Source organism: Dermacentor andersoni, chromosome 5 (genome assembly GCF_023375885.2).
Source record: "Dermacentor andersoni chromosome 5, qqDerAnde1_hic_scaffold, whole genome shotgun sequence".
NCBI lineage: Eukaryota > Metazoa > Arthropoda > Arachnida > Ixodida > Ixodidae > Dermacentor > Dermacentor andersoni.
In genome coordinates this window covers 49383777-49409605 of record NC_092818.1, presented here as the reverse complement: position 1 = coordinate 49409605, position 25829 = coordinate 49383777, and the positions used below count along the sequence as shown (strand labels likewise).

The window sequence follows — 25829 nt, the reverse complement described above, 5'->3', positions numbered from 1 at the left end:
AAAAAAAGTCATGGTACAGAGAAACTGAGAGTAAGAAAGTCTTCTATAGGCATTATTAAAAATGAGGTGGGCACGTATATTTCCAGAAGATGATTAAGATGCTTGGCGGTGTGAATTGCTATTGCGTCATACTCTCGCATGGGAGGGCGAGCGCATGCTTCTTGCGTCATAGGCCTCTCGTTGTACATGTGGCCACAGTATTTGTCACTTTCTAAGTCGACGCGTATAAAGTTGAACGATAGGTTGACGGCTTTAGTGCCACGTAATACTCGAGTGCGCGTTGATTACGCAGACGAAAATGCGATCTAGATCATCCAAACCAACGGGAAACAAAACGTCGGAGGCGTACTGGGGAAACGATGTAGAGAAATACACAGAAATACACCATAGGAAAAGTACCACGCCTTGAGATTCTTATCGTGTCCTCAAATAATAATCTTCACCCACCTTTCATGCATTCCTTTCCCTTGCGCTGCACGACCGGTAATTCCAGGTCCCGAAAGGCATGCGCGTTATCAGCGTGACATAGCATTTTCGGGAGAAGGTAGCGTAGCGAGCATTAAGTTTCGAAGGGAAAGGACGCGAAAGTAACAAGAGGGATGACGATATAATTTTTTGAACTTGTTCCTACCCAACGGGTGAGAAGATCGTTGATAGTGCAAATTCCCTTTGTTTCCGTGATGCTTCATAAATTTATAAGTTGTCACAGCAATGGGCTGCCCTGCTCAGTTACGCACCATCATTGTCGAATACTTGAGGAGTGCCGGGGGTCTGGTGGTAGTGGTATTTAGGGCTCCCGCTGGTGGTGTGAGCTCCTGTTGAAGCACAAATGCGGGAACCGCCCTTTTCTTTGCTTGACCCGAGTTCTTGCTCCGTTCGTCTGCCTCGTCGGCAAGTGCAATTAGGACGGTGCCTGAACACCGGCGACTTGTCGGTCTGAGGAGAGACAGTGGCAGAAAACGCTTGTCAGTGGCCCGTTTTAGGGAAACATACCCGCTGTCTACTTGATTCTGTCATCTCTGGCCCATTAGAAAGGGAGTCATAATGGCCGATCAGCAAACTACGCAAGAAAAGGAATAAAAAATGCGGAACGAAACAAGACGGTAGCGAAGACAGCGTTGCCTTCCACCTGCTTCAGTTGGAAATTCAGCTGGAAGATAGCGCTGTGTCTTCGTTACCTTCTTGGATTTTGTTGCACTTTGTGCAGCGCACTGATCGCCATCACGACTGAACTTTTCCAACTCGTCCAAATCCCCACTCTGTTATGGAGGAAGGCGGGTAGTTCTTGAGCGGCTGTATTTAGGTATGAATGTAATCTTACTGCTGTGCAATGTTTTCTTTTATGCTAGTTGGACGTTTTCTTTGTTGCCCACAGTACGATACTAATGGAAGAGCACAGCGCTTTTTGGGATGAATTATATAAAAATGCGTGTGAGGTATTTATTCTTACAGGTAATTAGTACATCTACACTGTCTCTCTTCTTTTTTTGAGGGGGGGGGGGGGGGGCGCGTTTATGTCGTGCTAATAAAATTAATAAAATCTTGCTCTCTAAAGTTTGCTGCACCATGCGGATGCAGTTACTGGCTTGACGTTGAAGTCACGATGACGTTATTGTTATCGTGCAAACTTATGAAGGCCTGGCCGAGAATCAGGTCTGCGGCCTAGCAATAGTGAGAAATGTTGCACAATGTTCAATATAAATTACAAATAGGTAGCATTGTGACTGATGGGTACTTAAAATATGTCTTCCGTGCGAATTTTTCTTCTTTCGGATACTCAGTTAGAGGACAACTGTTATATTTATTGTAGCAAACAGCTTCAGTCACTCAGCATATCACGCGACATTTGAGAAACGTAAAGTGAATTTCCATCGTATCCCTTATAAAGTGAATAAGTTAATGTTCGCAACAACAAGCGCGTCAAATCAGGTAATACGCAGAACAAATAAATTTCCAAGGTCCAAATACCTTTCCAAGAAGCAGACCCGCCGTGGTTGATTAGTGAATATAGTGTTGGGCTGCTAAGTACGAGGTCGTGGGATCGCATCCCGGCCACGGCGGCCACATTCTCACGGGGCGAAATGCGAAAACCCCCGTGTACTTAATTTACATGCATGTTAAAAAAACCCAGGTGGTACAAATCATTTCGGAGCCCCCATTACGGCGTGTGCCATAATCAGATCGTGGTTTTGGTACGTAAAACCCCTTAATTTATTAATTTAATCCGAAAACAAGATACAGTTACAGTTTTAACCAGAATACGCGTTTTGACAAATACGGTGATCAGACGGACGCTATTTCGGAAAGAATTCAGCGAAGGTTAAAGGTCCTGGTACAAGAAAGCGACATCGGCTTGTCACGAGGAGGCACCACTTGTGGTGACATTGAGGAATTAGTTTCAAAACTGCGAGTAAAAAATCTAAGTCTCTATCGGACGAGCTTCTGCCAAGAAAAACAAATAACACCGAGTGCATAACGACAGGGTTGACCACACTTGTGAGTCGCAGTTAAGCTTCGCGCACGCAGTCTGAAGAGACAAGATTCTTTAATTTTAGGATCTGCGACAACTATATAGCTAGAAAGTTCCGATACATGCAGGCATGTCTTGGGTACAGCGATAACTTTGTAATAATATTAATAGTGATGTTGCAGAAAGAAAGCTGACCAATAAAAATAAATTGCGGGCCGAATAATTCATATGGTGGCGGATTAGCCAGCGACGCTGCTTCTGCCGTTTGGACGCAGGCTCGAATGACCTAGCTTGACGATGATAAGCGGCCTCCAGTGGCGGATCTTCATCGGTAGCTTGCGCTCGACGCCAATGATGAAACCCTCGCATCTGCTCTCGCTGACGTTCTTCGGAGGGGAAGTCACTGGCCACATTCTCCACTTTCTCACGGCCACGTTGTCGTTGGTTGTAGTCGCGTGTCTGATGTCGATGCCTCTCCTCGTACTCGGCTTGTTCTTCGGCAGTGCGCACAATGCGTGGTCTTCCCACTTTTACCATTTCTGATGCAACTGTTGCAACAACAACAACATGATGCAACAATCCGTTTCTTACACACCGCCGCGGCTTCCACGGCGCACATCCCCGTGTTTTAAGCCCGCCGCAAGTGCCGCGCCGTTGTACTGAGCGCAGACGACAGCAAACGCAGCCGGCAGCAACGGCGGCCACCACGGGTGTGCTCCGCCACTGCGCAGGTGCGGTGAAATCACGTGTCCTGTCTTTCTCCAGCGCCGTACTATCTTTCGCTGTCTTTTTGTTCACTTTACGGACGTTAGCCAATCTAGATATCCCCCTCTACCTGCGAGAGCACGCAGTGCCGCAATCTTTTTTGTTCGCCTTAAGGGTGGTAGCCAGCCCATCTACCCCCCCCCCCCCCTCCTTTGAGACCATGCATACGGCTCACTCATACAGGTCGGTCAGGTAAACAGCTTCGCTGTAATAGGTCCATAACACGAAATGAAGGCAACAAGCGAAAGGAACTGCTGTACTAAAATGATTTTCTTCGCTGTGATACAAGTGGTTTTAGAATACTAGCCGTCCCGCTAGTGAGATGGAAGCGCCATGCGCGACAGCTCAAAGTGTAGCAGCATCAGATTCGTGCTGTCTGGCTTCCTGTCAGGGTCATCTTCGCGCTCCTTGCTTTAGCCAGACTGGTACGGATAATTCTGTGCCGGGGAATCGGACCACCTAGAGCCACAATAATTCACAAGGCATGAGTGTGAAAGTACGAAGCGCAAGAAATGTCACAAAATGTCGTCTTCTAGAAAGAACGCGAGCGCCATTTATGCCAGCAACCACTTCCTTCATTTGTGAACAACACACAACTAAGACTGGGAATCAGCAGAGATCGGACGTGGGAAGCGTTCGTATATAGTAAAAAAGTGCGCTATGAGATAAAGTAGGAATGGCGTGTCGCGTCTCGCAAAGCATGCGGCGCACGTACGCAGTAGGTGTGAGAGGCGTGCTATAGACAGTTTAGACTTGCATGTATCTCTATTACGTCATTCAAGACACTCTGTTTTGAATACTTATGTGGGCATTTCGGCATTTACGTCATACTATTGCAAAATTGTATTTAGTACAGTAACTTACTGCTTTTTGGAGGCATGCGTACTCTTACTTAAGATACCTTTCGAGATACTTCGACGCGATTTCACTGGTGGCTCGTGCAGAAATGCATCGCTTCGCCGAGAAAGTTACTCACAACGTAGACTTGCAATGGACTTCTAAAACTATCGATGTGATGGCCGTGATCATGGCCTAAGATCTTGCATACCGTCGACCGTTACTCTGACTTTCACTGTATCGGTGCGCAGAAAGTATGCACGCCAACGTTTGACAATCCCAAGTTATAGCGAGGGCTACCCGTCATAGAGAAGCGACAAGACAGCGTCTTTCGAAGTGAGGCTTTCTTTGTCTACCCCACCAGCGTTTCGATTGTCGACGTCCCGTGTCCCGCAGAGTGAGGTGTGCATGACTCCGGAGACAACGTCTTAGTAAGCTGGGCTGATCCCGGAGACTACGAAATCAAAGGTTTAAGATCGGTGGAAGTCACATCTGTTTTGCGGCGAAGCTGTATACCTATATACCTACCAACGGACCTGAAGTCTCCGCAGGCCAACAGTCAGCAGGAGCGCGTCGCCTGCGGGTTTCCCCGCAACACCAGCAGGTGGCGTTGGCGAGGCGCGCGCCGCTGCTGTTTGTGATGTACATGATATTAATGATGATTATGCTGGTAAGGGAGCTGAAGTGAAGCTCGAATTTAAAATCTCATACAAACAGGCGGGTGCAATAGTGGAGCAGTGGCTTCCAGGTTTCCTTTATGCAGACGACATCGTGTTACTAGCTAACAAGCAAATTGATCTGCAACGTCTGGCTAATTAATATCTGTGGACAGGAAGGCGAGAACTTAGGTCTGAAATTTAAAGTTCAAAATGAGGTGTTCTAGTATTCAACGAAAACCGCGAAGAGACTGTCATAGAGGGCCAGGCCATACATTGAATAAGAGTATATATAAAAAAGTATATATATATATATATATATATATATATACACACTTTGGTATATGGATGGATTGGCCAAGGCAATAGACACATGGAAAAAAAGAAAAAAAAAACAGCAAACGGCAAGAGCACTGTGGCCATAATGAAACAGAGCGCATTATGGATACACAACAGGTATGATGCGTTCCGGGGTACGTGGAAAGGTGTAGTGGTTCGAGGACTTACATTTGGAAATGCGGTGGTTTGCTTGAAGTCAGGGGTACAACCAGAACTCGATGGCAACCAGAGGGGTCAATGGGACGCTTCGCATTGGGCACTCACGGGAAAACTACGAATGAAGCTGTGCAGGGTGATATGAGTTGGACAAGTTTTGAAATGAGGGAAGGTCACAGTAAAATTGATTAGGAAACACGGCGGAGGAATATGGAAGAAAGTGAATGGGTTGGGGGAGTGTTCAGATATTTGTACAGGAAAAAAATTCATCACAATGCAGGAAAAGAACTAGGCAGCACAAGCATGCGGATGGTCTGGTCAGCAACATAGCAACAAGGAACGCCAAACACAGAATGAGAGATGGTGAAACGATCTCATGGGTGGCGGCAGGGGAAAATAAGCCTGCTATGAGCAACTACTTAAGAGGAATATGCGAAAGCAGGAAGAAGAAATCACCGCCCAAGCACCCCGCAGCGAAGCTGAAACGTGTGGCCCGGTCTTCATCGCTGGGTTGCTGATTGCGCTCGGCTGCACGAGCCTGTTCTTGTGCCAGGGCTGCAGCATCGCCGCGGCGTAGATAGAGCTCGCTCTAGATTCTGCTTGCGGCGTTGCTGATTGAAAGCTGCCTGCTCCTTAGAAGTTCGTATGACGCACAGCCTACCCATTTCGGAGATGGAGAAAAAGAGCTGCGCGCAAGCTCGGCTGTGACGGACAGTAACGACGTCACTACTGACGCAGCCAATCGCACGCCATTCCCTTTTTCTTTCGTGCAGGCGCATGGGGTTGCGTCGGAGGAGTTCTCGACGTACAGGCAACAGACAGACGGACGGTGAATCAATCAGCCATATACAGCTTCGCTGTAAAAATTTATTGTAACACAATGGTAAGTTCTTTACATTTTCAAGCGTGATCATTTATAAAGGAAGATACAACAAGGAATAAGAAGCTTGTGCTTGCTGCGGTAGAGCTAGGGAAACGATGGAACGTGTTTTATTAGAATGTGCAGATATCTGCCCAGCGGTCGATTTATGCCCCTCTGGCCTCCTTGGAGCACTTGGGTTCAGCGACAGCAGGATGAAAGCAAGCATGTCCGCAATAGAAATTGGTAAGAGGCGATAGGATGGTTGGTGCAAACAAAGTAGCGGAACGACAAACAACGGAGGCGTACAAAAACGAAGTTCCCTATATGGGTTCAGAAAGTAGTGATCGGAATTCGTCCTGTCTTCGTTTTCTGTTTGTTTGAATATAGGTAGGACAAGGGCCTGGTGGCGCAATCAAACGGATCGATACCGTCCGTCCGTCCGTCCGTCCGTCCGTCCATTCATCCATCCATCCATCCATCCCCACCCGCCCGCCTGCCTGCCTGCCTGCCTGCCTGCCTGCGCCACTGGGTTCCTTTCAGCAACAGTAGATGGCGCTCGCCTCCGCGAATTAGCTGAAGTGGCAGCGCATGGGAAGGCCAGATATAGTGAGGGCTCCTGAAGAGGAGCGTGTATATGAGGCGCGGCGAATGTGTGTTTAAATGCATTTCCCTTCTGCCTGGTCCACACTTTATAGGTGCAAAAAGTAGCGGCTAAAGCCAAGTCGCAGGTCATTGAAACATATTATGCTAAGTATTAGATAAAGTGCATTATATGCCCCTATGTGAATTATTTCAAGCTACGCCACAATGGGTAACCGTTCTAGTTGTAGTTTCCAGCTTCGCAGTCGGACCACCTACACAGCATCGATTGGAGGCCATTTCTGTAGAGCGCAGCTTTTAATCGCCTGGTCCTTTCCTGCCACGAGGATCAGCGGCGGCCTAAGCGAGCGAGCGAGTACAACAGCGAAAGACGAAAGCGCGAGCGCGGAGCGGCAGGTGAAAGACGCGAGCCATTAATGGCGGAGACTAGTAATAGCGGCACCTTCATTGACATGCGAACGGGAAACTGGTTTCATGCGGACCTGCCCGACCGCTCGATGCGTGCTTTTATCTGGGACGCTATAACGCAAAACTATTCCAAACTTTTCTATTCCAATTCTGTATTTAGCCCTCCGCGATTGGTTAAAAACATTTTTGGACCACCCCAACTTCACCTGTCTGTCACGCGACGTCACGAAAACCGCGACAGCTCCCCATCTGATATGACATGTACACATTGATTATGCGTGATTTGACCGAACAAAAGAAAACTGGTTATTTCTGATTCGACGCCTTTTCGCCGTTAACCATCGGCTATTGTTGAAAAGTTTTCGGGCTGCACACACTTCACCTGCCTCTCACGCGACGTCACAAAACAGCAAAAGCTCACCACGTCAAAGTGACGTGTACGCGTTAAAGATGCAATATTATGCCGAACAAAGCTGAATTTTCTTCTGAATAGCCGAAGGCTGCCCCGTACCAAAGGAATAAAAGATGGCTGCCACCGATCGCACAGGCACTGGCTGCTCGGACATGCCGGAAATCATGGGTTTATTTGCGTATAATAAAGATTTTTGCCTGTCCGTGTAACGTTCTCGAGCATTTTCGGCATGTTTACGACCTCGTTCTGCCAACTCTTCTTTCCTGAGGTTCTGCCAACTCTTCTTTCCTCATTCTTAAGCGTCCGTTGCATGCCACCGCAATTTTCGACCAGCCATCACCAGCAAAGCAAGGGAAACCGGACCAATCGCAGACTCCAGCACCACCTTCTTCATCCGGTTATGGATTTTCAGTGCAGTGACTCGGCCCTATCGAATCCCTCTCCACTTGAGCATGCTCCTCGCGTCTTGTCAGCCAATTATATAAGACAAGCTGTTCAGTGTAGGCAATGTTATTCGTTTTTCAAGCAAACAAAAGTGACCTATGAAGGAGGAGAGCGTTTGATTGGTCTGTTCGGACAACACTGCGGGTGACCGCCTGATGTTTGCGTCGGTGGTTACGCAAGGCTGACGTCAGTAGAATGGAATAAAAACATATTGGAATAGTTTTATGTTATAGGGCCCCTGGTTTCAGCCGGACCACTCGTTTCGTATTACCGTCTGCTCGCGTCAGCTTTCACTGGTGCTTATTTGGTTTGGTTCGTTTGGGTCTCGTTCGCGCTAGTCTCGCTTGTCATGGTTTGTGATAGTTTTCTAATCTGACTGTATGCGCGGTGCGAATTGTTTAGTACTTTCTGGAAGCCAAGCGGCACCAGCGCTTGCGCTGCAAGCTCCCACGAGCCATGTATAAAAGCCGACGAGCTTGAACCGCAGATAAGATTTTCGACGATTGCGACTCTTCTCAAATTCTTTGCCTCAATATATCGCGGAATGAAAAGACGTGTAGAGCTGCGCTCAAATTTCGCATTAGGGAGTATCGCTATCTTCGGTGATTTTTTTCTGCATCAGCTTGTGTTTCGAGGATTGGCGCTTCTGCACGAAGAAAAGTTGAATGCGTGCAGGATGTTGAATGAGCAGATGTGACTTGAGACACGTGCACCGATATGCCCCGTGCAGTGATCTACCGATTGACAATGGATGGTGGAAAGAGGCACAGAGGCGAAAAATAGCCTTTGTGTGAATGAAAGAGATTGAGAGAGCCTGAGAAGTTGCTAGGAATGCGACATATTTGCATCTAGTACTGTCCAGTACTACCGGCCGGCCTTCGAAGACACGAAGTCTGTTTCGAAGGAAAGAAGAAAAGAGGCAAATAGTGACCTCATCGATGCGTTCTATATCATATGACTAGGGCATACGTGTGTCAGTCATCCGTCACTATCACTAACAGACAAAAATTTTCGTACCTTCGAGGCACGTATCCCGCAAAAACTTACTGTTTTCATGTCGTTTTTCAAAGTTCACTTATGAGTAGGTGGTGGATATACGAGGGGCGGCAAGCATACATATTTTGTATGCTTTGTTTCAATAAATTAAGCAGTCTGGGCTATCCTTTTCTAAATTCTTACGCTTGTCCCTTTACCTGCGCAGTTTTTGAGACTGCCATACAATGAATATGACAGTGGGAACCAAAATGTGACATCAGTACTGAAGAGCCCCGGCCTTTTTCCGAAGCTTTACCTGAAGCACAGCCCTGGTGTTCTGTCGACCGGATCCACAGAACGACCTTTAAGTGTCGTCACAGATACCTCGAAAAAGAACAGGGGCAGGTTGCGCAATGTATCTTAAAAAGCAGCTCTTCACGAGGCTTTAGAGGCTTTAAGTAATTAAGCATTTTGAGTTGTTAAACAAATCAATGCGCTTCAGTGATGCAAAAAATTGTTTTGTTTGTGCGATGGTTCGCATCTTGAAAGCGTCTTGAATGGAATGAACTATATTTCTCTGATTAAATTTCTTGCGTAGTATTTCGTATATTGTCTTCAATATGTTTTCAATATGTTTTCAATACCTTGTACTTATATGAGGCAGTTACGGTGCAGACAGTAGGCTTTCATTTTGTCCATCAGTCAATCTATCGTGCTGTCGCCTGGACAGGAGGTTGAAATTATAGAAATGAGCTCGTATTCTTCAAAGCCTGCTGTTAGAAAGGTGGAATGTGATGAGAAATTCACTCATTGTATAGGTTATTTACAGGCTATTTGCAATTACGCAGGCAAAGTCATTGGTGTACAGCAGTCGCAGGCATAAATGTTCTTTCTCGTCCCGACCACCCTGTCGACACAACCAACTCATCCTGTCGATTTGCAACAATACAACGTTTTCAGCCCTAGAATGACAGAAAGCTGAGCTAGTTGGTAAGAATTCATTAAGCAAAAAGAGGTGAGGAGTGCAGACAGGATACAAGAGTAGAGAAGTGGACAACACGAACGCTGTGTTGTCGTTCGTGTTGGCATTCGTGTTGTCCAGTTCTCTAGTCTTGTGTCCTGTCTGCACGCCTCACCTATTCTTTGCATAATGTTTTCAGCCCGCCGTTAACACGGTAACTTGCTGTGCATGATTTAATTTACTGCTCTAGAATAAGGCATAGTGCAATAAGTGTGTTTGTATGATGCGATGCTCAGTCCTATTTGAAATTCAGTAACTGCCAAAAACATGACAGGGTTTTTCATATATCGGCAGGCATTCAGGTGGTGGGCGCAGAGCTTTTCCGAGGGCTATCGCCGTTAAAACAAGACGATAGTGGCGATGACTGGAAACGACCGCTTGCGGCTGTGAACTTTATATAGTTAGTTGGCAAGGGCAATTTCTTTTCAGAGTACGGATCGTAATTCAAAAGCATTCGACCGTGTTTGTGTTGTTTCGGCAACTTGCAAGCACTGCCAGGGGGCTATTTGGACACTGTCAAATTGCGCCATGAGTGCTGCGGGGCAATGGCAGGTGACCAAATTACGAATTGAACAAGTTGGTGCAATTTGTCATGTCCTGAATAGACGATCTGCATGGCAATTTGTAGATGTGGACGTGCTTCATTGGGTCACACTGGGACCCTTCTAGACCGAATAAAGCGCCGGCAGGTGGCGCCGCCAAGCAACTCAGAGCAACCACACTCCAACGCTACTGCCTTCGTTCAGAAGGGATAGGCACTCGGCAGGGAATTTTTCATTCGCTTGCGGGTTGTCTGTGTAAAGACTGAACAACCAAAGAATAAAGTGATAGCTACACAGTATTTTACTTTTCCCGCTTCTCAGCACAATGTGTTTGTGACGTCTCGCCTTAGCCGTGAACCAGGTCGCTCGTGCAAACAAGAGACTGTCTCATACCTGCGTCGAGACCTCGGCAGTCCCGGACTCCGAGCCGGAGGACTTCGACGCATCAACGCCTTCGAGCTCGTGCGAGCCTCCCGGTTCGCAGGTCGCTGCTGACGTCGAAGGCGGCGCTCTCGACTCACCAGCCACCGCGCTGTCGCCCTTCGGCCCTGTCGGTTGGCTCTCGCCAGAATCACCGTGCTTGGACTCGAGAACTACTGGCACAGGCTGCAGCTGGTCATCCACGGCCGGTTTGTCGGAGTCTGCGGGATCTTGATTGCTGCTCATGATGCAACGAGCGATCTGCCAGGAGCTACAGTGCTCTCGCCCCTCGATGACTGCAGCACTGCCTTTGCTATGCCGCAAGCAACGCAAAGACAGGGCCTTCAATCCTGCAGGAATAGTTATTTGGGCAAAAGCTGCCTTTGAAGAAAGACACAGTAAATGCAAAAGTTTAGTTGCAGCGCGGGCACTTCAAGAGAATCCTGTCAGAGTAAAACAGCAACCGTAATAGGCTATGCGCCATCCATACGCTGCGCGGCAACATGTCCTTCTTCGCTTTTATATTGTTTATGTGTCCTGATGTAATCAGAAGGATTATATTAATCACGGTAAGACTAGTATTAATATACAAATGGAAAGTGAATATAGCTGTTTAACGCGAAAATAAAGATAGCTTTCTTACATTCAAAAACCTCGCTTTTCGCAAAGAACTTCGGATTTCGAAAACAAATATGGAATGAGCTGTCGAGAGGTACCATATTCGGATGTTAATAAAATAAATAAAGTGCGTCCCAGTTTCTTCCAGGCCTCACTGCACTGCAGCATAGCAGTCGTTACTGCAAAAGCGAAGACTTGTTGCAGCGATAAATAACTGGCTTGAGAATCTAACTGACATGCTAAGGGGGCTAAAGTGGTGCAACAAACGTTAAGGGTCCAGCGGCCAAAGCCGCGATTCCATCAGCTGTTGAAATATTTATGCGAGAGCATTACTTGGCTCATTCTGCGACCCCACCGTAATGAGAACGCGGTGGGAGAAAAGCCGTGGGAGAAAAACGGCACGCAAATTACGTCATCTTCATCTAACTAAAAAGAAAGTGACCACGCCAAGGATTCCATTCTACGCCCCACCGCCACAGCTGCCGCTCAGTAGCCGAGCGCGTTAACTGCTGCGCCATCGTCGCACAGCGCCACCGCTGCAACAAGGGGCAGTGATGAATATTTTCGACGCTGCGCACGTGGTTGGGCTCTGCCTGGCGGGCGATGCACTAGGTGGCGCATACGTGGCGCCACATCTGTCTTAAACGGACGCGGCAGCGTTAATGTACGGGCATCTGCCTTCGGCTGTGCGCTACTGCGCGTCCATGGTCGTCGTAGGAGACTACAGTCAGGACGCACGTTACACGGGAAAGCTCATCGGTGCGATGCGTGCCAATCTCAGCCTAATGGGACCATCATCAGGCCACATAGCAAGTTTTGGTTATAAGTAGAAGTTATGTGCCCTCTAGGGAGCGTTCTACTGCAAGAATTTTTCAGATCGGTCCTTTAATAGCCGACGTAGAAATATTCCAGTGCCGCGAACTCATGACTTCAGGAGAGAGAAAAGAAAAGGTTCTTTATGAAAAAGGGAAAGCTTGGAACTGTCCTCTGCAGCACTTAGAGGAGCGCGGCTCAAGAGGCGAGCGTCAAGGCCAACACAGACGCTCTCTCCACTTGCCCTCGTCTAGCCTCCCCAAGTGAAATGTCTTCCCTACGTTTTCCTGTATCGGAGCTGGAGGATCGCGTGAAGCATAGGCTACGGGTGCCTTCTTCTTTAATTTTTCCTCAAGCATTTTTGCTGTGGCGCGCACTTCCGACGACGTTGTCGCACGCGAGATATTGCGAGTGTCTCGTTTCGTGCAGCGTACAATTTTGCACACTGAGCACGCGAACACATGTCTAGCCGTATAAGTCAGTGCTACACGAACACTGAGGCAGACGCAAGGGGATCACAGAGCTTGATCGCTCGCTGGAACACGGTAGAAAGTAACATAGCTTCGCTCTCTGCGCGTGTGATTGCACGGTATGCGAACAAGCAGACGAAACGGAATTGCATCTCTTGCTTCGGTGCGAAGTAAAACGAGAACACGCAGACATTCGGTTTGTAGGTTTTAATAATTCTCTAAACTTTAATTCCTGTATTGAAGCAAGAGATCAAAGAAATATTTGATGTCTCGAATAATTGTTGAAGTCATGTGTCAATATATAAGCGACGTCACTGCACTGCCATGTGCGTAGGCGCATTTGCGCGATATACGTCGACTCTCCCCGCTCGGAACGCAGTTCTCGCCTGGAGAGCGAGAAACAGCGTTTGGTCTGAAATTTAAGCTCTTGGTGGGGCGCGTAGGGATGTAATAGCCGAGATATAATGTAATATGTGCTGTAATAAAATGTAATATTAATAAAATGTAATAATAATATGTAATAGCCCAGAATAACGCGCTTCAGGTACCCGTCGGACGGTAACTACGACATCCCCTCGTAGTATGAGGCCGAATTCGCCTACGAACGTGAGGAAGAAATGTGGTGTCAAAATCATGGTGCTTCTCGCAAATGCACTATTCTCGCTCGGCAAAGTGGTGTCATCGAGATAAGGACACTCAACGCAATGTGTTCTAGGACTAATGATAACTGCGCAAATGAAGCTAAGCTGGGAAATCGCAATATGGCCGGTATCGTCTTGCGTTCTTGCGGCATCATAAGCAAAACCATTGCACTCGGAAACATAACGAATAAGCACTAAACTCAGCAACATTTCGCCGCAACGCTAAACTCAGTGACATAACCCAGGAAAAAGCGACAAGTGATATTCAGAAGAAATTGAAAATTTTGGAGGGAAAGGTCGAAAAAAAAGAAGAAAATGAAACGTTGCGAAGTGACGTCAGTGATCTTGAATGGAGGAGCAGAAAGCTGAACCTTGAATTCCATGGAATTCAGTCCACCGAACCTGAAAATCAGCTAGATAAAGTAAACGCTGTGGCTGACACGATAGGAGTTTCAAGGCTTTCGAGAGCAGATGTCGATGCAATTCACAGGCTACCAGCAAAGCACTAGGATCCCAGGAATAATAGTTAGATACACCAGGCAAGCTGTCAGAGATAAGTGGCTCGAGAAAAGGAATAAACTGAGGGACGAAAAAAGCAACATTGCCATTATGGAAAATATGACTAGTCATAACCGACATCTGTTGCGACTGACGAAGGACTGGGCTAAACAAAATGCTTATCAGTATGTCTGCCATAGGAATGGAAAGATCTTCATGCGCAAAACAGATGGCCAGTCGGCAATCGTAGTGCGCAATATGCGTGACCTTCCGTCATAGCATATTTCGATGTGTCCAACAAATGGGTGTGAAATGTGTTGTCGGAGTTTGAAATCGCTAATGACAATCACCTTCTTCCAAAGGATGTAAACGCAGTTGCAACGAACCAGCACAAAAATTCACTAAAATGCCTTCATTTAATCGTTCACTCACTTTAAAACAAGGAAGCAGAACTGGATTGTTTTCTCTAGTTTTTCTTTTTTGTTCGACACTGTCATGCTAACTGAAACTTGGTGTAAAGACGACCAGGATAACTTTCGGTTTTCATGTTATCAATCCTGCTTAAATCAGAAAAATTGTCGTGGTGGTGGAGTCATGCTATTGATGAAGCCGAATGTAAAGTGTGAACTGCGTCCTTCTTTTTCTGTGCTATGTGATGATCTTGAAATATTGTCAGTTCGTGTAAATAAGCATGTGTTTTCTGTTTGTTACCGGCTCCCACATGGAAATGTGTCAAGCTTATTTTTCATTTTACGGGCAGTTTTTCGATTTTGTTTCTGCAAATGGTTGCTCTGTCACGTCAGCCGACGACTTTAATATAGATATGTTAGCAAACACTGACCAAAAGAGAAACATGAAAATGCTTATTACATCAAATGGTTGCGATACTGGAATCACACTACCGACCCGAATTACGAAAGACAATAAAACACTGCTAGGCCTTTTTGTAACAAATTTTGATAATACGGACATCACAGCAGGAGCTATGTCATGTGGTCTTAGCAACCATCTTCCGATATTTGTTATGGTAAAGAAGCATAATTTAGAAGGATGCAAAAGCCGACCACCCATATTTTTTTTCAATCTATTACTCTGTCAAATTTAGACAGCTTCAGGACTGAACTACTGAAGTGAGATTTTACATGGGCAATGGAAATTAAAAAAAAATGCTGATACCTCAAAGCAATTTAAGGCGTGCCGAAATAAATTAAACAAGGAGGTTAAAAAAAGCAGATCTAGTTACATTTACTCTGAATTCCAGAGTTGCCTAAAGAAAAGTGACCTCGTATGGAAAAAAGTTGAACACTCTTTTTAAACGCACGAAACTTTCTCCTAGAATCGAGAAGTTGTCAATAAATGACTGTGAAGTGTCTGGCTGCGCCCTTGCAGATTCCTTTAATGAGTATTTGCTTCATTATTCGGATCATGGTATACTTGAAGATTTTTACAATTTTATGGCCGTTAGAAATAATTCATATGCTTTCCTAAGCCCTGTAACAGACGATAAAGTTACATCAGTTTTTTCTTCTTTAAGTAATAGTTCAAGTTGCGACGCTGAAGGAATTCAGACATGTCTGGTGAACTATGTGTTGGATGTCTTATGTTCATATTTAACCCATATTTTTAACCTTTGCCTAACAAGTGAATGCTTTCCACAGCGAATGCAAATCAGTAACTATGCTCTTCAAAAAGGGTGATCCTAATGATATGAATAATTACCGACCCATCTCCGTCTTACCCATATTTTCCAAAGGCTTGGAGAAGCTTATCCATTATCAGCTTTGCTCGTTCTTTGATTTACACAAACTTATTTTGGATGCTCAATATGGATTTGGGAAGAACAAATCGACCGAATCAGCTTTGCTGGAACAGAAAGAATTTATTTGGTCGGAATTTGGAAAAAAGAACTGTGTACTAGGTATTTATGTCGACTTTTCTAAAGCATTTGATTTTATTCATCACTTAACTTTGCTGAAGAAACTGGAAATTTATGGAATCCGAGGTAATTTTCTTGAACTTATTAAATCATATCTCAGTTTTTTACAGCAGTTCGTTCAAATCGAAGCGTATCGTTCTGATATAAAATACATAGTTAAGGTGTTCCTCAAGGCAGCATTCTTGGTCCGCTTCTTTTGAACATTTACATCAATGATCTCACTAACCTCTCTACTAAACCTAAATATGTTTCGTATGCCGATGACGCTAGTATATTTCTATCTGCTCCTGATTGCCATATCTTACACAATGGCGCGAATTCTCTCCTTACCAAGCTTAAAACGTGGTCAATAGTAAACCATCTAAACATAAATGTTAATAAGACGAAAGCTGTAATAGTTGGACCTAAATCGAGGCAGCTAAATTCTCATGTAAGCTTAAGTAATGGTGGCGCACCAATAGAAATGACAAATAATATTAAAATTCTGTGTGTTACATTTTCTCAGAGCATGCTATGGGATAGTCACATTGATGCTGTTCTAAGTTAGCTCGAGCAGTCGGCATTATTTCCCATTACAGATCATATCTCCCGTATAAAATAAAGATCCTGCTTTATAATTCCCTGTTTTACTTTCATCTTAATTACTGTTTCTTGGTCTGGTGCACAACCACCTACAGACATTTGCAAAAGATCTTTATACTTCAAAAAAAGCTTATCAGAGTACTTTTTAATCTACTATACAACAGTCACTCGCAAGGTCTTTTCTCCAAGGCATACATAATACCAGTATTTATTCTTTATAATTTTAAGCTAGCACTTGCATTCCAGCGCGAACTAAAATATCGTCTTGAATCTCTGCATGCGTTGTCATTACTGAAAAAGAGCACTGTCTTCTACCCTACCCTTCATAAAGAGGAGTGGATTGTACCAACTCCTAGAACCAATTACACAATGGAAAAATTATCACTCACACTTCCAACTTTATTAAACCACTGTAAAAAATCCGGGACTGACCTATTTAAAATATCTAAACGTGAATTACGACAGCTTCACTGCACACATTCTTAGTAAGTCCACCTGTATTCCTATAATGTGTATACTTAATCCTGTGTTTATTGTACAGCTTTATACCCTCTGTACTTATTGTATTGATTGTTGTTCTATTTTCTTTGTTTCTATTTTTATTTCATTTATGAGATGATGCTGTTATTTTTGGCTCTGCTAAATTGCGAAGAGATTATATGTATACTTGTGTGTGTCTTTCCCTACTTTGCTGTTGTTGCCCTGTAGAAGGGGGCTGTGAGCCTTTGTCAAGCTGACGTTTACGAGCAGCTTTTACCCACAACCTCCTCCATCATCCCGAAGGAAATAAAGATAATTATTACAAGTAATGCCCTTGCGTTTACACATCGTAGGAATTGCTTAGATGCCGCCACAGATTTTATGACGTCGCGACCAGTTGGTCGAATAAATGTGAGTGCTATGACTAGCACGACAGAGGCTGTTTTTCGCCTGTGTTTTGTGCAGCCGACGTAGGGCGCCTTTAGGTCGTTCCACGAATGCACTCGACTGCACTTGTACTTAGGCTACCTCGTTAAAATATTTCCATGATAGTACGATGGCAAACGTGCACTTGTGCATGCGGTACACATTGGTGTAGTGTTGAAAAAAAATGCATTTTCAGTGTGCTGAGTATTGCGTGAAACTTTCACCTGTAGGCTTCCCATGCTATTCAATATTTAAGAGCGTTCGAAGTGAGTCGGCCGCAATGCTACGGGTCCTTATTCATTGTCGCATAGTCGAAGTGGGTGGTGCCAGCGTAGTCGCCAAACATAGTGCCGCCAACTTGTTCTAACTAATAATGTTCCGCCTTCTGATAAACCCTCTGACAATTGCTTCTAAACGCGATGACTGTTGTTTCTTGTGTGCAACGCAACAAAGACAACAATACCAATAACAACAGCCCTAGAATTTCACACTAATACTATATTAGACAGACAAATAACGCTCGCATCGACGCACGCCACCCGTACAACGCTTCTCCGAGCTTTGGAATGATGGTTAACAAATCAATTACTCTACATCTTGTTGCTTTAGCTTGGGACAGCCTTCTTGATTCTCCTTTTAAGCTACCACTGTCATTTAAAATTTGCTGTGTGGCACAAACACCTTCAACTACCCTTTAACATTACAAAAACCAACATTACAAAAAGTGGGGAAGTAGTAAAAATATGGTATGTATATGACCTCTTTGAGTGGCTGCACTTTCTGCATTTGCTGAGGGAGTGCAGAACTTTTGGTATTCAGTTTGATGGTGCAGCCATCAAACTAAATACCAAAAGCACAGTCTACTTTCGTTTTTTTCTAGCATACACCCCGCGTTCTCGACCAGTTCGCGGCTATAGTACGCTACCAAGCGGCTGTGCTCGCTTGGTAGTAGGCAGAGCCGATTTACAGGAGCATGTCTCTGCGGCAGCCCCGATTCAGGTAGACAACTGCTGACGGCAACTTGCGGCTTTGCGTCAACGGCGGTCTGTGAGATTATTTCGTTAATGCAAGAGCGTGAAATAGCTCATTGAGCGAAAAATGGCTGAGGCTTAGCTTGGTTAAGCGTAGTCAGATGTGAAGCATATTGGTGGCTAAAGTTGGTAAGGCATGGCTGTTCTCGGTTATACTTGGTCTTTGTCGGCTAATCTCGGTAAGGCATGGCTGTTCTCGGTTATACTTGGTCTTTCTCGGCTAATCTCGGTAAGGCACGTTGCTTGGCCAGACGTTCTTCCCGCTCTTCATCTGTCTGTAGCACGCCGCAACCTTCGCTTCTCATTCCAACGAGCAGCTCTGTCCCCAGGAGGCATCTCACCTCGTGAGTGTCTAGCAGAGGCAAGCGCAGCTGCTTATATACCGCCGCGACGCCGCGAGCGACGGCGCGAGTTGGAGCCCCGTTTCTCCTCTGTCGTGACGTCACGGTGTCACGTGGTCAGCCTTGAAGGCGACGCCGCGAGCGACGGCGCGAGTTGGAGCCCCGTTTCTCCTCTGTCGTGACGTCACGGTGTCACGTGGTATGGCATGGGGTCAAAGGTCATTGAAGGCGACACCGCCGCGCCTGAGGAGCTGGGTTGAGTTCTAGTAATATGCTTCGCATAAAAGCCGGCGGCAGCTGTAGCAGCGAAACTTCCCATTGGCTGCGACGCCACGTAACGAGTGCGTTCCCATTGGCAGCGACGCCGCGTCAATAGCGCGCCTCGCGCGCTCGTGACGCTGGCTCGGGCCTCGACACAGTAGAGCGGGTGAAAGGAAACACCTGCGGCCGCGGTATTGTGTGAAAGCAGATGTAATCGCCGCGCTGTCACGTCACCCTCGCCCTCGCAAGACTGTGTTATTCGCTCATTCCTTGTCCGCGCAAGCTTTCACTTGCATTCTAACTGCCCCTCAGTAAATAAAAACTCGCGAAGCGTCTCAACGCGCTCGCTTACCCGCAAGTTCATAACGCGAAGGGCCGCTCAGCGGCTTTGAAATGGGCATTAATGCTTTGGCATCCACAACTCATAAGAAGTGTTTAGATGTCCTCAGAATTCTAAAGCGATTGCGTTAAGGGCCCCGTGTCGAATAAAACCCGGTGTCGGCATCTTGGGCCGGACGTCGTTCAAAGGACCCCTCGCCAGGTCTAGCCATCTTGCGCTGACAAGCGCAGAGCATACAATGCGCGCTAACTATCGTGTTTGCGAAGAATTACATCGCTGCGCGCTGCCGTAAGGCCTGAAATTTCAATCCGAACGCAATCTTCCCTTTTCCTCGCGGCGACCGCGCTCCAAGCCGGACGTTGACGTAGTCGTGTTCCTGCGCTTACGTTGTCGTGTCCACAGTGTGACGTCGCTCGTGGTGACGCGTGACTTCGAGAATTATTCAAGGCAAGATTTGTTATTTGAGTGATCTGTTGCTTGAATTGACGAATTGTAGTTTAGAGAAATAATAAAACACACAACGAGAATGCCTGCGTTTTTTTCTTACTTCGCATCAAAGCGAGAGAGGTGTACTTCCGCTTCGTCTGCTTGTTCCCACGGTCGTGCAGTCACGTGTGCGGGTACCGAAACTATGCCATTTTCTACCGTGTTCCAGCGCGTGATCATGCTCTGCAATCCGCTTGTTCTTACTCAGTATTCGTGTAGCACTGAATTGTACCGCTAGTCATGTGTCCTTGCGCACAGCGCGCAAGATCGTGCGCTGCGCGAAACGAGACACCACAACAGCTCGCGCGTAATGCCGTCAGCGGAAGTGCGCAGCGCCGAAAACAGAGCAAGGAGAAAAAAAAACGAAGGTGGGGCCCGTGACGCAGGCATCATGCGATCCTCAAGGTCCGGTATGGGAGAACGCAGGGAAGAAATTTCGCTTGCGGAGGCTAGACGGGGCGAGTGTCTCGCTATGCAGTGGAGCTAGCCTTCTGAAGTTTGCGGCACTGAAATATTTCTATCTCGGCTATCAATGAGCCGATCTGAAAAATACTGGCCGCAGAACGCTCCCTAGATGACACGTAAGAACTTCCAGCGTATAACCAAAATTTGCTATGGTGCTTGGGAAGGGGCCTTTTAACGAAAAAATTCCGAACCACAACTACGCAGGACCTCCGCGTGGCGCAGAGGTGTTACAGAACAAATTGAATTCCTCAAAGTAGGATGCGTCAGGAAAAATCATTAAGTGCAACCTAAAGACAACCTACAGACATGGTAGCGTCGGATTGTAATTCGAATATACCCTAACACATAATTCTGTTAAGCGGGAACTCAAACGTAATCCCCTTTTCCTGTGTTTCTAACATTCACAGAGCGGCGCGCTGCGCTCGAGATGGTGCTCGCCTCCATGCATTCGGAGCCCACGCAAGAGGCCACGTTTCTACCAAAAAGCTCGCCCACTCGCCCTCGTGCATAGCGTTCGCTGTTAGAGTTTCCCGGTAAACTACGATTACATAAGCTGTAGTTCACGGAAAGCGTGAGAAGCAGTCAGGGATCTTCGAATGCTATGGCGTTCCACTCTGAGAGGCGAAGCTTAAGCGTCCACAATTTTTTTTTAAAGCAGGGAATGCTTTTAGCTCTCGCTGTTGGCGACCTGCAAATGACCTTGAGCCAAAAGGCAGAGTCATTATCCGGACACTCAGACGAGAACATCCGGGCATTGTTGCGAGAACAAACCGAGATCATCCGGTCTACCAGTCAAAACTTAAGAAAATGCGGTCTCCAGCCCCCAACAAGTACAGAGGACCGCATAAAATAACCTAGTTACTGCCCTAACAAGTTGCCAGAAATGTTGTTTCCGAGTTCTTCCTAATGTTTGTTCACAATACCATTGAAGCTGTAACTTTCAGTACGCTGAAGTTTAATTTCTCATTTCTAAAGGCAGATACAGGGCACCATATACACTTGATTGGCATCTCTTAGCGCTGAGACAGGATTGCCTGTTTAACGCCAGTGGTCCGTGATTTCCGCGGCACGGGTTTTGCGCCGGCTCGAGAGATGGCGCCATGCTGCTTGACCAAGCCGGTAGCGTCCGGTGCGCCGCGGATGGCTGTTTGACCGAGACGACATTTGCAATGAGGTTCAGTTCAAAACAGGTTCGTGTGCTGTCGTGTAGTGTGGTGGAGTGTGCCATTGCGAACATGCGCTATTGGCGGCGAGGAGTTACGGAGTCGCCATCTATCGGAAGCGCCTCGCTGGCGTAGTATGAGGGATCACGGGGCGCGCTCCTTATAGGTTTTGCTGTCAGCGCTTACTGAAAACACCACGCACGAGCTCTTCCGGAGATTTCTGTACGTACTTTCGAAACGAGAGACGTTTTTTGCTGTCTAAATAATAATCTTGGGCAAACTGAAAGCACAGAATCGTTTACAGACGCTATCTCTTTACCGAATACGTACAGTGAACGCCACTGTGCGCGGTCGCCGCGATAGAGTCTCCCGAACCTCCACCTTGCGTGAAAGGTAGGTAAACGCTGAGAGTAAACTATGTGAAATACGTTCTTATAGTGTTTGTATAATTAAATGGAGCGTAATAGAATGAAACCTCAATGCAGCGGTCGCACAGATTCGCAGCGACCGACTGCGCGTCTGCATGCTTGTCCGAGCACTGTTTCGCTTTGGCCGCGTGCGCGTTTTGGAACCGTGCCATGAGCTTTAGGCCGCAGAATATGAGCATTTGACAGTATACAAGCAACCATTCTTGCGTTGGCGCTATCAGAGCTGTTCAGAAATAATTTCATTGTAGAGACTTCGACGCCTACGGGGACTGTGATGTGTCGTCGCGACGATTTTTTCTTCTAAATTCTACGACGTTTCAATATTATTTCTCGAGTTGCGTCGCACTCTATGTTTATCGGTGTTCTCAGCGTGCGATTTCGCGCTGCTGCTTTTTTGTAATCCAGTGCATTAGTTCGTAACACAAACATGACCATATGCCATGCTTCTTTTTTAATGTGCTTCTTACCGCTCCTTTCCACTCCAGTGAACTTGCCAGTATCTATAGCATGGACAAGTTCGTAGACCAAACCGTCTGGACATTAGTCGGGCAGCGGACTCGAGCGAGCGTCTCAATGCGCGTTTTCCGAACATCGCAGACCCGGCGCCGTAGCAGAAATCTTCCTCGCGTCTGTGCTTGCTGCATACCCGAGTTGCAGCCGACGACTGTTTGTCAGTTTTATGTTTCCCGAGCCAAGCTTCACGCAGCTTGTCCTGCGGCTACGTGTGAATAAGGCTGACACCGGGCTCCGTTGCGTACATCCGGCACTGCAGCACCGAGCAGTAGTCTACCATGTTGCGGGCCTTCAAAGGCAGCCACTAGCTATTGTAGTGCTTTCAAGCGTTGTAAAGGAGACACTCGAAGCGGGAAAATCTCGCCACTAAATGAGGACCGCAGCGTACGAGGGAATTTAAACTCTCATTTTTAGCTCGCTTCGGCGCTCCTAAAGCAGCCGACGCGGCCGCTATGTCCCCGTGATCCCTAATAGGACGTCCCGCCGACGGTGGCGCCAGCTTTTCCAGTGGTGGAGCTCGAGGCCAATACCCATTTTACGATTGTGCATAGCATTGTCTCCAACCAATCTGCTTTGCCAGTAGCCATTTCATGCTTACATCTACGCTCGATTACGGGATAACCATATTTTTTCCCTACGCGATATCGACGGCTCGTTTTGAATACAACTAAACGGCTTGTTTTTGAAGTGCAAGGCATACGCGAAATTAGTTTCGCACCTGAAAATATTTATGTCACGAGTTCCTATGAGTGAGGCAAAATATCACTGACAATCGGTGTAGGTATTGATTCAGAGTAATCAGTCATTATGTGATTTATGGCAGTGCTACAGAACGCGAGACAAGAATAAATGTCCGTTGTTTCCTTCCCTGTCCTCATCCTGCCTGGCGCTACCAACCTCACAGTGAGCTCTCACGAGACCTATTCCTACAAAAAAAAAAAAACAAACAAACAAAGACGTCATTTTTTTTTGCTGTCTGGTGACATTGAAGCTAAAAACCATTTCCCTTCAAGGGGCGGCAACTAGCAGCAGACTAATACGCAAACGTGGCCGCATTACAAAAAAGAAAGAAACAGCGGCCTCCCCATTACCCGAGCTTCTGTATGCGGAGTTCAATACGGTTCTAGTAGCTTTTGGCACCACATGCTTCAAAGGAAAGAAATGATCGTACGAGAAGCATCAACTGACGAAAAGCCTGGAGAACCTTGCGACTAGTTTCGTCAATACGAGAAAAGACACCGCCTGCATAGTCGCTGGTGCAAATAGACGACGAGGATAACAGTGTTTACACTACTAGTACGCCTGCATCTACAATAATGAGTCTACTATGTGCGTGACGCTTCGGTCAACACGAGAGCGACGCTACATCTGCGAGGGACTCCTCGTGCAACAAGCACTTGAACGCGCCGTGCGTTCCGTCGCCAGCTACAACTATGACACCACAGGATTAAGTCAACACTTATCCTACAAAAGCATGCTTCCCTACAGAAGAAGAGAACAGGGGGAAATATGGCAAGAGGCATTTTCGTCAGGTGGAAACAGTTGCCGTTAACACACGTCTAGACTATCGTTTCAGGACTCCTTTATTTATTCCACGCTTGCACTCTGCCGCACTTTGAAGGTATGCACTTCACCTTCATCAAATACCAGTTACTACGATTGTCACATGCAGGAAGTGGCGAGGCTGCGTTGAAAACAATGTCGTATTTGTGCCTTCAGCGAATAGAACATAAGGAGACAGGAAAAATTTGTCTTACCTGAATGAGTTTTCCTACGGGCACCGGTGAACAAACGGACGCCAGGCGCTGAGCACGCACGAGGGGCGCGATCTCGCAGCTTCGCGATGACGATAATGATAATGCTGCCACAGCCATAGATGCCACAGCTTCTTCAAGCAGGAGACCAAACTGCGACGTAGCCTAGCTTTTGATGCTCTTGCCGCTTGCATCGCAAGAGTCGCAGAGATTCTTAGACTGGCGTCGTATTCCGACGGATATACACAACCCAACCTTGACCACCTGCACAGAATACACCCGACCCAGTTCATCGACGAGTGCCCGTGGTGGGCAGCATATAGTTTCTTACAATAATTATGGTACACAGACATACCCATACTAACAGTCAATTGCAGTGACCGATTCGGAGCTCTTCCGGAGCAGAATTTTCTGCTCTTTTTGTAGCAACACTGTTCCAACTGCAGATCGAGAGAACAGAATGAGTGTTCCAACAGAAGATTGAGAGTACTCACGGAGGCGATATCAGTACTCGGAGCAGCCGAAACTGCTGTGCCAAAATCGGGGGAGCTGACTGCAACTTTCAGCTCACGCATTTCATGTTTCTTCCCACTATGCATCTAATCGTGCCTAAGGCGCAGAGAAACATACCTGTATATGCCTCTATGCCTGAAGCCCTCCTTATTGCCGGGACGCTGGTATCGACAGACGCAATGAACGCCGCTATATCGCGTAGCGTGTTTTCAAGCGAAGCTTGTATTGGCTCACAAGTTTCGGTGGCGGACTGCTCACGCAAACTGCAGAGCCAGCTTGACGCATTTATTTGTGAGGCATCTGCACCGTTTTGCCGGTTCCAAGAGCTAATCGACAGCTGGGGAAGACGCTCCGGGACGTCAGAAGTTCCCATCCTTAAAAACGACAATAATGATGAAGCCAGCCCGTAGTCTAGTTATCTGGCAGTGGAACTGCAGGGGGTTCCGCAACAAGCGCGCATGTCTAACGCTATTTCTACAGAGTCTTAACGACCACCCTGACATTATAGCCTTGCAGAAAACACACGGGAAAGTCACGCTACCTGGATTCAACACATTTCAAGATCCTCACATAGACAAGCCCAACACTGCCATACTTACAAGATGACATCTTTCTGTTAAATGGGATACATTCAGCAGTACTGAAATCCCCCACGATTTCATCAAAATTCTACCTCAAAGCCACAAACAACCCAGCCTATGCGTGTTGAATGTTTATAGCCCTCCCAATGCTAGACAACACCGCTTTGAGCACATGCTTGCTGAGGCCAAAGCTAACGCCAATAAACAGCCACTAGTCGTAACGGGCGACTTCAATGCCCCCCATCAAATGTGGGGCCACTCCGAATCCACTCCTTAGGGAAGAGCTCTATGGCAGCACATACAAAATCAAGGTCTCATCATCTACAATGACTTTACTCTACATCCTCGAACTCCGTGTAGATTTTAAGCACACACCGCTAGCCACGAAACCACTAAGGCTTACCAATTGGACAGAATTAAGAAAATCTCGCTGCAACACTAACGAAGAAACCATTACCGACATTGAGCAATGGGCGAACGCCTTGCAGGCAGACGCAGAGGCCCATACCACCACTTTCCCGCTAGACACACCCTTGGCCACAATTGATTCCAAGCTACTACACATGTGGGAAGCGAAGCAAG

General features: G+C 46.7%; 1 protein-coding gene across 1 annotated transcript in view; it reads right to left on the bottom strand.

Annotated features, from left to right (window-relative positions):
* Positions 1-24227, bottom strand: part of LOC126530310 (uncharacterized) — a 61757-nt gene extending 37530 nt beyond the window's left edge. The window contains exons 1-3 of the mRNA XM_050177630.3: positions 24157-24227; positions 10881-11257; positions 738-936 (exon numbers count right to left, since the gene is read on the bottom strand). Of these exons, the coding sequence (XP_050033587.2) occupies positions 738-936; positions 10881-11153 (472 nt within the window). The 5' untranslated portion in view covers positions 11154-11257; positions 24157-24227. The remainder of the gene's footprint in view (positions 1-737; positions 937-10880; positions 11258-24156) is intronic.
* Positions 24228-25829: the final 1602 nt, after the last annotated feature.